General features: G+C 38.9%; 1 protein-coding gene across 1 annotated transcript in view; it reads right to left on the bottom strand.

Annotated features, from left to right (window-relative positions):
* Dym (dymeclin) overlaps nucleotides 1–13,224 on the bottom strand; it is a gene marked incomplete at its 5' end in the record, with an annotated part of 409,766 nt that overhangs the window by 266,705 nt on the left and 129,837 nt on the right. The window contains 4 exons of the mRNA XM_008825888.3: nucleotides 4,172–4,266; nucleotides 5,575–5,688; nucleotides 7,686–7,811; nucleotides 10,766–10,944. Of these exons, the coding sequence (XP_008824110.3) occupies nucleotides 4,172–4,266; nucleotides 5,575–5,688; nucleotides 7,686–7,811; nucleotides 10,766–10,944 (514 nt within the window). The remainder of the gene's footprint in view (nucleotides 1–4,171; nucleotides 4,267–5,574; nucleotides 5,689–7,685; nucleotides 7,812–10,765; nucleotides 10,945–13,224) is intronic.

Raw genomic sequence — 13,224 nt, 5'->3', positions numbered from 1 at the left:
GAGGGAAAGAAAGAAAGACAGAAAGAAAGCCAGCCTGGCAAAGGCAAGAAAATGACTATTCCTTTAACTCCCAACATTCTCTTTAGTAGTCCACACTCACAGAATTATGTAAAGAAAAGATGCACTTCACAACTGATTAACTGGCTACCTTCTGACTGTCCCTCTTGTGTTCTACTTCACAGTACTTTCCACCTTTAACTTTAAACAACTAGCGCTTCCCACTTGCATGCTTCAGCCACTTCAACTTTTCCCCTCCTCACTTGCTACTTTATCACATGGCCAGAAAACCAACAAAGTCAGACTAGCCAATACCCTACTGCCCTCAAGACTGAAAAATGCTCAGATAGAAGTGGGGAATTACAACAGGTTTTTGTTTAAAAAGACTCATTCCTTACTGGGCATTACAAGATAACTAACAGCAGGATAAAAGCCTTCTATCAAAACCTTCCTTATGTATCACCTTCTTTGTCTTAAAGCTCTGGGTCAGAGCCCAGCTTAACTCTGCACATAAGCATATTAAACACCCAAGAAGAATCTCCCTAAAAACCAGTGATACTTTACCTACCTCATCTTCCTTCTAGGCTGAAGACACCAAGGTAAGAGCAACTGAGGCATCTTTACTGTCAGCTTTTCCACCACTTTCTTCCAGATCCCCAAAGTAGCCTGATAGTCTCCAGTTTCTGTCCTAAACCTCAGGTTCCTGGAACAACGGAATCTCACAGACTACCCAGATGAGATCACCCTCAACTAGAGGCAATCATCTCATGGAAAGCAGATTGTCCCTCCAAGCAATAAGGACTTCTTCTGAAGTCAGCTTTTTCACCATTTTGTTCCAGATCCCAAAAGCAGTTGTGCAGAACCACAACTGAGAAAATATCAACCTAATAACACTTTGATCAAAATTGTTTGATTACGCATACCTCTTACCCCACTCTACTTCTTCCACCATTTAAAACTAAAGCTCATGCCAGTACTTCAAAGATAGACTGAAATGTTTACTTTCTGTCTTCCCAAAATGGCCATTTTGATTAAACCTTTCCTGTTGTTTCACTGTTGGTTTTGTTTGCTTTGGGGGGTGGTGGGGAGTGGCCAGACCTGACATACTTGGAGTTGGACTTCTGATCTAGGACTCTTGGTCACAGATTCAACTACTGTCACCACCATCTTAGAGTAGGGAAAATTCTATGTAGAGAAGCTAAGTAATGTCCTCAAGATTCCATAGCTAGTAGATTCCATAGCTGAGATCACAAACCTTGGCAGTTGGCTCTAGTCTCTGCTCTATACCAGCCTGCACTGCCCATCAGGTACTATGAAAGAACAAGATCTCCATTATAAGTAAATAAATAAATACATGGGTGTTTTTCATCTACAAATTTTCAGTAGGTGACATTACAGGTATATAGTTGATTTACCAGGGAAAGGGTGCAAAGACAGAAAAAAAAAAGGGAGAATGAGATACTACAGAAAGATATCTGATAATCCAAGGCATCCTAGAGTGTGTGGCAGGCACACTGTTATTAAGTATAAACTGTGTAGGATCACAAGAAACCATTCTTTATATTTAAGTCCAGTTAAGAAGATTTTAAAGTTTTATTCAAATCCTCTCATAGCAACAAAATATGTAATTCTTGCATCTTGTTGCAGATCACATAAAACACTGGCTCTTCTGAGTTTTGTACCTGACATATACAATTGTGTAGTCTTTTCCTAAAAGAGAATTTAGAGACACACACAAGAACTTCTCATTTGAAGGAATTGCTACAATAATGGCAAATCTAGAGTGGAACTGGTCTGTAATGCTCTGGTGTCTACAAAGTAAGGTTATGCAACCCATGGCATTTTGCAGTTCTAACCTCAAATACAAACATTTAATGAGTTCCCTCAAGATGCAAAAAGCTGGTTGCCATTTCCACTCCAAGTATTTCCTCAGAACAAATCTTGATTTCCAGGCCCAAATTTCAATGTGCCTACAAATCATCTGCAGACCTTGTTTATGAAAGGATTCTAGCTGAAGCTGGGTCTATATAACAAGCTCCTTCCTGGATGACAAGAATGCTCTGTTCAGAGGAGCCACTCAAATGTGGTTCTCAGAAAAGCAGCACTGGCAGCACTTAGGCATTTGCTAGAATTATACTTCACCTCACACCACTGTCAATGGCTGAAATGAATGACTCTATAAATCTACCTTAAATCTTTCCTGTAAGTTCTATTTGCAACTCACACCCCGCCCTCTCTCATTATCTTAAACTACAAGGCTAATACTTAAGAGCCTAAATAATAAGATTCCAGTTTATTTTGCTTTTTGCTTACAATCTCTGCATTGGTCCACAGCATTCCAACCATGCAGGACCTTTTTAAATGTATCTACTTATTTATAACTTTTCATTTTTGTTGGTACATACTCATTGCACATGGTACTAGCTTATATAAGGACATTTTCATACAAGTCTACATTGTACAGTGAGAATGTTCCCTTTCATAGACCCCCTTCTCCCTATCTCTCTCATGGGACTTCTTCATAGAAACCAGCCCCTCTCACCACAAGCTCATCTTAGTGGTTGACACTGATGCCTTTCCTGACTGGCAGTACCTAATGCCACTCCTCTCTAGTCACCTTGCCTCATCTCGCAACGAGATGTGTTCTCATTCTCAGAACCCACCACTTATACCCATTGTAAGGATTTTATCCCATCCTAACATCTATAGCATTCTAAGGCATACAAGTTCTTTGTAATTTACATGCACAAGGGTCAGGTCTTATGCCTGCTGCTGAGTTATGCTATTCCGGAACAAGAACCTTTATTACTAATGATGACAGTCTTTGTATTGTTTACCACAGCTCCTTACTCATATAATGCTAAATAAAAATCCACTAAAGTAAAGCAGATCATTATTTATTATTGATGATAACTTAATCTATACAATTCCACATTACAAATCTAAACTATGTTTCTTATTTATTTAATATGACTGGTTTGTCTTGTGAATAACAGGTAGAAAATTGGGGACACTGCTTTGTGATTTTTCTAACTCTTACATCCAGAAAACTTTTATTATTTAGAATCATCTAACATATATTGCCAGAACTTAAATAATGAACTAGTTCACTTGAGATTTACATGAACAGGACTTAGAAAATATTCATTATAAGAAAATTAACTTGAAAGTATCACAAAATTTTCTCTATATGGGTAGAAAAGGACCATAAAGCAGCACAGAAATAATTAAATCTGTAATACTAAAATTAAGCAGTGAGACAAAAGTTAACTTTTGGAAGCAAAGGGCTCTTGAGAATACCTGGAAGAATCTGGGTATAAGAAGACAGTTATATATATACTTTAAGTCTAAAGTTCATTAGTTCAAAGTCAGCTAACTGGACAGTCCTCACTACTCCCCCTTCCCACCCCATTCAATAAAATGAATGAAGATCAGATATGAATTAAATTGAGTCAGCGCAAAATATCCTCTACTAAATTCTGAAGAGAGATAAAGAACACAAGTTAATTTTGAATAATTATCAATAATGACCCAGTTCTATAGCGCATGGTGGCACACACCTTTAATCCAAGCACACAGAAGGCAGAGGCAGGCAGATCTCTGTGAGACAGAGGCAAGCCTGGTCTACATAGTGCGTTCTAGGCCAGCTGTGGCTACAAGGAGACCCTGTCTCAAAAAGATGAGAGAGAGAGAGAGAGAGAGAGAGAGAGAGAGAGAGAGAGAGAGAGAACGAACCTCCAGATTGACAAAGTGACAAATGGGCAGAGTGTAAGATCAGAGCTTAAAATATGGCAACAGGATTATGGGTTCAAGGCCAGCCTGAGGTTCCTTGTGAGACCCTATGTCAAAAAATCTCAAGGATTAGAACATTTAACATTGTTTGGTTGTTAGCCTCAAGGAGGGACTAGAGAGATGGCTCAGCAGTTAAGAACACTGGTTGTTCTTGCAGAAGACCCAGGTTCGAATCCCAGCACCCACATGGCAGCTAACAACTGTCCATAACTCCAGTCCCAGGGGATCCGACAGCCTCTTCTGACCTCTGTGGGCATTGTACCACACGGGTGCACTTACCTACATGCAGACGTTTGAAAAGGACACTGGCATGGTACCTTCCTCAAAAGATCAGCCCAAAGGCAAAACTCAGTATATCACTAAAGGCAAGGCTCATATTTACCTGATGATCCTCTGGGCAGCATACTGGTGGAGAGAACGAAACTGTGCTGACATATTTGCTAGAGCTGCTAGGCAGTTTGTATGAAGGTACTTGTCCTGTAGGGAAACAGCAAGTTTAAAACATGCATTAAGCCTTCTCCATATTTTTACAAAGGTTAAAAGCAGAACCTAGGAAGATGGCTCAGTGGATGAGAGCACTGACTGCTTTTGCAGAGAACCTGGATTCAAATCCAAGCACCCACATGGCAGCTAACAACCGTCCATGGCACGAGTTCCAGGGGATCTAACACCCTTTTTTGACCTCCGCAGGCTTTGCATATGGGTACACTCATATGCATGCAAGCAATATACTCATATACATAAAATAAAAATAATAAATAAATAATTTTTTTTTAAAAAAAGAAAGGTTAAGCTAGGCATGGTGGTACATACCTTTAGTCCCAGCACTCGGGAGGCAGAGGCAGGTGGATCTCTGTGAGTCCAAGGCCAGCCTGGTCTACATAGCAAGTTCAGGCCAGCTAGGAATACAGGAGGACCCTATCTCAAAAAGACCAAAAAGAGAGGCGGGGGGAGGAAGGGAGGGAAGGAGGGAGGGAAGGAGGGAGGGAGAGGGAGAGAGAGAGAGGGAGAGAGGGAGGGAGGGAGAGACAGACAGACAGACAGACAGACAGACAGACAGACTTAGCTGTCCCAGTTTTAGAAAGTTTGCATCCAGGATCCCTAATCTTTAGTTACAAAATCTGGAAGCAACAAGGGACATGAAATATGACGCCACTGATGAGCAGTATTCCCATTGCATAATGAAATGATCTACGGCAGAAACGCTATTAATTACAATGTGCTGCTCCAGATCTCCACGGCCTCACACAGCATAGAGGGTACACTATGGTCTTTCTAAAACACAAACGATTCTCCCTCCTAAAATACAACTGCCTCCTACGGTCTCAGATAAAAAATATGGACATGTACCTGAACAAGCCCCACAGAAAGAAACAAATGAAAATAAGTAAACAACCATTTAGCTATAACACTCTTATCAGCTAACAGCAGCCCAAGACCACTGGACTTTTCTTCCTCATCAGAATTCATATTTTCTTATGTTCTCATCTTTTTAAGCTTTGCTGTTGTTTTGAAAAGGCAAACCAGTGTTATAGTCCAACAAAGATATAAGTGATGTCAGTGTGCTGCATTGCTCACTTTCTAGTTCACATAAAATATCTTTGACCACATTAAATATTAAAGAACAGGATATAATTGCAATGTAATCATGTAAAATAGTAACTGCTGATCTGAATTTTTCTAGCACATTTCATGACAATTTTTGCACTCTAAAAACTGAGATTCAATGCTTTAAACTATGGTGTTAACTGTGTTACAATAGAAAAATGGCTATGGAGTACTTACTCTTGTCCTGGTCATGTTGTACTGGATGGTTCTTATTACGACCAGGATCAGGAGACTCCCCAGGGAAATTTCAGTTAGAACTCGTTCTGAATACCAAGTAATGTTTTTTAATATCTGTAATGGGGAAGAAAAGTTTAAGTAAAAATGATTGCCATAAGAAAAACAAGTGTTTCTTCCATTCTTTTCATAAGCCAGCACTGCTCTAAAGGTAAGTGAAACAGCAAAAAGTTAACAGATGTTCAGTAAGTAAATGGTGCTACTATGTTTACTTCTCCTTCCTTCTTAAATAGATGAGAAGGGGAAAATAGGTCTGGAGGAAGCTATCTATTAATACCATTAGTAAACAAACAGGAGATAGCTCTGAAAGAGATATAACACACAGATGATAGGAAGAAAGAAAATAAACACCTTAGCAATTTGAAAGCAAAAGTAAGGCAGTGTGCTAGTGGAGCTTTCCCAGGAGAGTGAAGACAATCTACAAGTCATTGAGACAGAGGCCAGGAACAACATGAGCCTGACATTCAAGAGAAGCTGCTCAGGGTCTTCCCATGGTTGCTCACAGTAGGACGATATGCAACACACTTCCAGGCCTCAGAGATCAAGAATTTCTCCTAAATGAACCTGAGATATTTGTTTCCACAGTATATTCCTAACATGGGAGTCAGAAAGAAAGAGACAACACATATCCACTAATTCTGGGCTGCCACAAAGAAAGCAACATGCCTGCCTGCCAGCCAGTCAGCAACCGGCCAGGCCCAGCAAGCACCAGAACTGCCTGATGGTCCCTGAAGACTAGATCTCATAGTATCAGAAAATACTATGCAAGCTGCCAAGGGAGAAAACTGCTGTAAAGTCTACAAACCACAACAATAACTGTCCTACCAAACTATTTTTATTGGTGCAGTAGTGGCATTTTTAGCTTGGGGCTAATCAACAGCTATCTAATTGAACTTAGGGCATATAGGAAGGAATCTACTCATGGTACTGTAAATATAGCTAAGTACATACATGGTTGGAGAGGTCATAGACCCTAGAGAATAACCTACTTCTGTCACTTTCATAGAACAACGTAATTTCTTACTGTATTCTAAATACATATCATTATATTTACAGACAAGTGTATCTCTCACCATTCATCAAAGAAGTTTCTTTTTGCAACAGATGGAGACTATTATAAAGTTCCACAATTGGCCAAACACAGAGAATAAGTGACTGTAGGTACCCAGGCCTAAGTGACACATTCACAATGAAATCTCTACACCTAGCCTCAGGGAGTATCACATAAAAGGGGATGGATGAATGTAAGAGCCTGAGGGACAAGACATCTGCTATTAGTCAATGCATTCTAGACATGACAGGGAAGCTACACCAGTGAAATCTCTATAGTATGGTAGTCTAACAAGATTTGCAAAATGACAAAACCAGTTGACATGCCAACTTAGATGAGGAAAATTTCACAGAGTCCTACCTTAAGATGAAGAGCTACAGGCAATGAATGGATGCTGAGGGAGGGAGAATCAGTTTTCTCCAGGGTCTAGCTCCCTGAGAGGTTATCTAATCCCAAGTGGACAGCCCTAAACACAAGTATACACAAGCACCACTAAATGGGCTCAGTGCATTATATATATATATATATATGTGTGTGTGTGTATGTGTATGTATGTATATTTTCTATATATGTATGTATATGTAACAACAATCAAAGAGAATAAGAAATTGAGATTGAGTGGGGAGAAATCACCATTTTGATAGATTTTAATAGTGACTAATAAGCCGGGCGTAGTGGTGCACACCTTTAATCCCAGCACTTGGGAGGCAGGTGGATCTCTGTGAGTTCGAGGCCAGCCTGGTCTCCATAGTGAATCCAGAGTCCCTGTCTCACAAAGACCAAAATAAATAAAAAAATAATAGTGACTAACAGTTGTTCAGAAAAGAATGGAGGTACAAAACAGCATTTGTTTATAAACCTGGAGCAAACATACCATTTCTAATCCAAGTCCTCCCAGAAACATCTACTAGGTAAAAAATACAGATGAAATGATAATAGTGAATACATTCTATGGGAGGACAGTTCTGTTCTGGCACTCCAAAACAAGTCATAGGGGACTTACCACTTCATGAATGGACCTATTGAAGCCATCGTCTTCTGTAAGGATCAACAGTATTATAAGGGCCATATACACATGGTGTGAATTTCTTTCTTCAACATGATATAGAATCTCAAGAATTGGTAAAACCTAGGAAATAAAAATTATAATGTACTATTTCAATATGTCATAAAACCAAATGCTTTAAACATTTATGCTTTTATTTTATATGTTTTACTTTAAGATCATGTTCCTTAAATAAAAAAGATACAAAGCTGTGTCTGGCTACATGTACTCTCCACATGCATACCTAAGGTACCAAGCAAAACAGTCATTACTAACTCCAGGAAGACAATTTAGGGTCACAGTCTGAAGATTTTAAGAGGTTTCATCACCCAATTATAATAGGGAGAAAAAAAAAATCTAGCTACTCAGAAAAGCTTGGCTGCTCAAAAATGTCAAAACATTTTAATTTATGTGATTACTAGTATCAAGTATCACTTGTACATTAATGTTAATAAACCAAAAGTCTATTTCATATAACTAGTAATTGAATGGATTATTGCTGCCCAAGGTATATTTTCTAAACAAGTACACTGAGATTCATTCTTCTGTATCTGTTAAATATCTCATTTTATGATCCTGTTCACAAACCCAACAATTTAGTTCAAATCATTATCTGACACCTATTTGCTCATTCTTACTAATTAAGATAAACATCACTATAATTATTTATTAAATACAGGCAAACTAGTTGCATACTATGCCTTATATGAAACTACCCTGAACACTATCCACAGAATGCTATGAACTAAGTCAAAACTCTATCATCTAACTCAGGCAATAACCTGTGAGAAGTAAACCATTCATATTACCAAGACCTTGAGCAGGCCGATGTATACAGCCCACAGAAGTAGGTATTTTTTAGAGGACACATCTAGGATCCTGGGTGTTTTATTACTTTATAAGACATAGCTGAAATTTCCTCTAAATTAGAAAGCATGGTGCACGAACACAGCCCAATTTGAGGAACTAAGTGTATCACTGTCACCAAAATAGTTGCTCTCTTTTTTTTGTAAACGCTCCAATTATCTTAGTCTTTGATGGGCCTATAAGCTATTTTCATGTCACTGTGACCAAAATACCTGCAAGAATCAACTTCATTTTGGCTCTCAGTTTCAGAGGGATTTCAAGTCATCACAGTGAGGCTGGCATGGTGGACAGAATAGTAGCAAAAGCATGAGGTGGAGATTCACATGATATAGACCAGGAAACAGAAAGCCCAGGCCACAGCCACAGGCGGGCGTACCCTTCGAAAGCCCACCCATAACTTACTTCTACCAGCCAGGCTCCACTCCTAAAGGTGCCAGGAATTTTAGAACAACACAAGCAGGGATTAAGTGTACCAATCATAAAACCAAAGGAAGATTTCAGATTCAGATTGTAACAACCACCTAATGCTCAAAGGAACTACTTTCTGTCTCTATAGATCAGATTATCTTGGAGTTTTCTACGAATGGAATCACAGAATATGTCAGTAGGAAGGACCCACACTGAAGAGTAACAGGTCTGTCTCCACTTTCACAAGACCCCATATATAAGGTATTTGGGAAACTGTAAAATGCCACATACCACCCTCTGAGAATAGAAGAATTGATGTTAACAATTTAAAAAATTAGATCAGCACAATAAATTTCCTACTTATATTTCCTAATCAAAGCCTCAACAAATATTATACAGAAGAGGGAAAAGGACAGATAAGAACTTAAGTTAGGACATCACCAAAGTTTTGTATGAAAGAAGATTTAAAACAAATCTAACTTTACCCAACTTTACTTTCCTAAAAACCTTCAAATGCAACCTTATAGACTGTCATTGATATATATCTGTCTTTAAACTCAAGAGACTGCTGTTCCCTGCTTCTTCTTACAAACCAACATCCTTACCACAGAAGTCTACAAGTCATGCATCAGGCTTCCTGTGGACTGCTGATGTTTCCCTTAGAACATCACCACTCTCACAACTGTCTGTACACACACACACACACACACACACACACACACACACAAACACACACACACCAGGAAACAAGTATCCTCTCAACAGAGTTTTATTCACGACTAGTGGGCTTCCACACTCAATTTTGCTACTTAAGCCAAAGTTTTCCACACCTAGCTAGTATAGAGATCTTTTTAAAAATACTTTCTGTTCTTAATGTCACTGTTATAAAGAATATCCTGAATAAATTCTACTATTTCATGTTTCTTCAACATTTACACAGTACTTTAAAACAATAAGAGATTGCCAAATCCCTGGTGAAGCCTTTTTCAAGGCTGAGCGGATATTCTGTTGCTGTCAGCAAGCTGCTGGCTCTTTCAGGAATGTGTGTTAGAGTTAACAGTTATCTCTATATAATGTATTTCAAATATACCTTGGAAAGGTAGCTTACATTCCCCTTCAGAAAAATACTGATGATAAATATTAGTTACAATGGAAAATCAACCATTGCTTATAAGGGATTTTGTCAAAGCAAACTGTGGAACTGATTTTATTCACATAGTGAAAGCGAGTGGCAATTTAAGTGATGTCTCACAAGAGGCCTTAAAATAACTGTAACAGTCCAGGAACTGCATTCAGTGGGTCCTGGTATCAAGGCTGTTAGAAGGACAGACCCTTGGGAAACAGCTGGAAAATCACCCTTCCTTTTAGAACTTTCACCAAGAATATGCAACAATCATGATCAAATACATTTGCCTGGTGGACAGGCATGCATAGCTATAAGGGACAAGAAGAAATAAAAATCTCCTTGAGAGCTGCAGAGGATGCTTCTTAGCACACCTGATCAGGTTGACTCCTGGGCAACAGGTGGCAGCTAAAGACCTCGGGACAGAGATTTTGTAAGGCTGCTGGCTGCTGCTATGTTATGCTCTGAAGCACCTCCTGCCTCCTACAAAGGAGAAATTCTGCCTATGTCTGGCTATATCTGTCAATCTCTCAAACATCACCAGGGTAGCAAAGAGGCAAGCATCCTTTACTGTTGTGGGAAAATAATTCATTCCTTGTAACGTCTAAGAATCACATGGCATGTTTGTCTTGATACTTACAAGATTTTCCATATCTGTTCGAGCCAACATGTACGTTCTGACATTGCTATTCTGATGGAGCAGAGTGTACAGGAGGAGAGTTGCTTGATCAGATGTCTGCTGTTCACACAGGGCCATGTACAAACTGTTAAAATTAATCTGGAAGGCATGTGGAATTGACGAGGGGAAAGGACTGCTGTCTAAAATACAGAAAACAAGCACACATGTGTATAAAGGAGTATGCGCATACTCTGAGTTGTGTTTTTACACATAAGTAACCCAGACAACGTAATTCCCCTTAACTTTATGTACTGTCTATATTTCAGAATTGAAATTAAATAAAAAAATACACTTATTATTTTTATTTTAGGTGTATGAGTGTATTGCCTGCATGTGTTTAAGTGACCCATGTCATGCAATACCCCAAAAGGCCAGCAGACAGCATTAGATCCCCCTGGCTGGAGTTCAGGACGATTGTTAGCTTCCATGTGGGTGCTAGGAATTGAACCCGGGTTCTCTTAACCCCTGAGCCATCTCTCCAGGCCCTTAAAATTAAAATTCTTATTTTAAGCTTTACAAAACATAAAACTTAACCTACTCACTGTTTGACTTTGTTACTATTTTACTATAAATATAACTGAACCAAATCAGCTATAAGAACATGGACTTAAATAGAGATATGAGGCAAAAGCCCCTCTACCCCCGTAGATAAGCTGTTAGACACTGAGATTCATTGTAACTAAAACAAAAGATGTCAGTCTTAAATAAAAACATATACACAAAAGTTTCAATGTAGAACAGGAAATCCTCTTTAAGGTGAGGTTTTTAAAAACTGTAGAGATGGCTCGGTGGTTAAGAGCACTGGCTGCTCTTGAGGAGGACCCTGGTTTAATTCCCAGCACTCACATGGCAACTAACAACTGTCTATAACTCCACTTCCAGGGCATCCAATGCTCTCTTCTGACCCCCATGGGCACTGCATGACACAGGTGCATTCAGGCAATACACTCATACACATAAATTTTAAAAATATGTTTTTAAAACTACTTTGAGGGGTGTGGAGAGATGGCTCAGTAGGTAAGAGTGCATGCTGCTCTTGTAGAGAATACAAGTTTGGTTCCTAGCACCGGTAATAGTTTATGACCACCATAACTCCAGCTCCATGGAATCCTCTATCATGTTCTGGCCTCTACAGGCACCTGTATTCACATGCACATATCCACATCAAATATGCACATAAATTAAAATAAGACAAACTTAACCCTGTGATTCAGCTAAGATAATGTACTTCAAATATATAAATCATGGCTAAGGTACTCACTAAAGTTATTAAACCATTTGTAAAGAAAATGGCTAGAATAATAACATATAACTTAGCTAGTTTTAAAATAAAAGTCTATCTATGTTACACATCAACATCTATAAAGGAAAAAACATACCAAGTAAAGGACTTAAACATAGCAAGCCTAAGAAAACTACCATAAAACTTCTATAACTGTTTTTTTTAAAAGAAAACTTAAGGGGCTGGAAAGACAGCTTAGTGTTGAAGAATACACACTGCTCTTGCAGAGGATCCACATTGGATTCCCAACAACCATACTGGGTGGCTCACAGCCATCTGTAACTTTAACTCCACGGAATCCATTGCCCCTTCTGGCCTCCACGGGCGTGTGCATGCACACACAAATCCTTTTACAACTTTAAAAAAATAACGATAATTGAGTATAACTGCAAAGAAACTTTTTTTTTCATTCATAATTATTTATTTATTTTTTTAATTAAAAGAAGCATTTCATTACAACAGCATTAACCTATTCAATAACATTTTTCTGAGCTAGGGTACATCTCTTTCAAAATTGGCTGTACATTTCTAGGTTTACAGATGAATTATTACGCTTATATAATCTTTTACTCATTATAAACTCTATAAGACATAAAATTAAATGAGGTTCCAACGTTTAAAAAAGATCTCCACTTCGTTGTCAAAACACAAAGTTTCATACAGAAAAATTCATTCCAGGGCTCTTGACATTGAGATGTTTTCACATGCATTTCTAATCTCTATATACATGACTATCACTGGTCACAGTCACCCACCTTCTGAGCTCCTCGGCATCTGAGCATGAATACAAACTCGTCAGGTAGACAGCCTTCCTCTCCCACTGGAGCCTCCATACTCTGCTATCCCTGCCACTGTCCACTGTGCTGTCAGCATCCCCATCCATTCCCCCCTATCTGCCCTTCTGGTAAATCTAGTCAGCCAGAGGTCCCTGTTCCAGGAGGATCAGCTGTTCCTTATCAACGGCAATCCATTGTCAGTATTCCTTTGGATAGAATTGGGGTCTGCTGTTCATGTTTCCAGTAGTATGTTGGGTTACTGTCTGGGAGAGCCTTTAATCTATCCTGGCCAAGAACTCGACTGAAGGTATCGCCTGTTTGGCTTTGCTATTTGTCAAGTAACTTTTAGTTATATATATATA

Source organism: Nannospalax galili, unplaced genomic scaffold, assembly GCF_000622305.1.
Source record: "Nannospalax galili isolate Female #2095 unplaced genomic scaffold, S.galili_v1.0 scaffold169, whole genome shotgun sequence".
Lineage (NCBI taxonomy): Eukaryota > Metazoa > Chordata > Mammalia > Rodentia > Spalacidae > Nannospalax > Nannospalax galili.
This window is presented reverse-complemented; position numbering and strand designations above follow the sequence as displayed.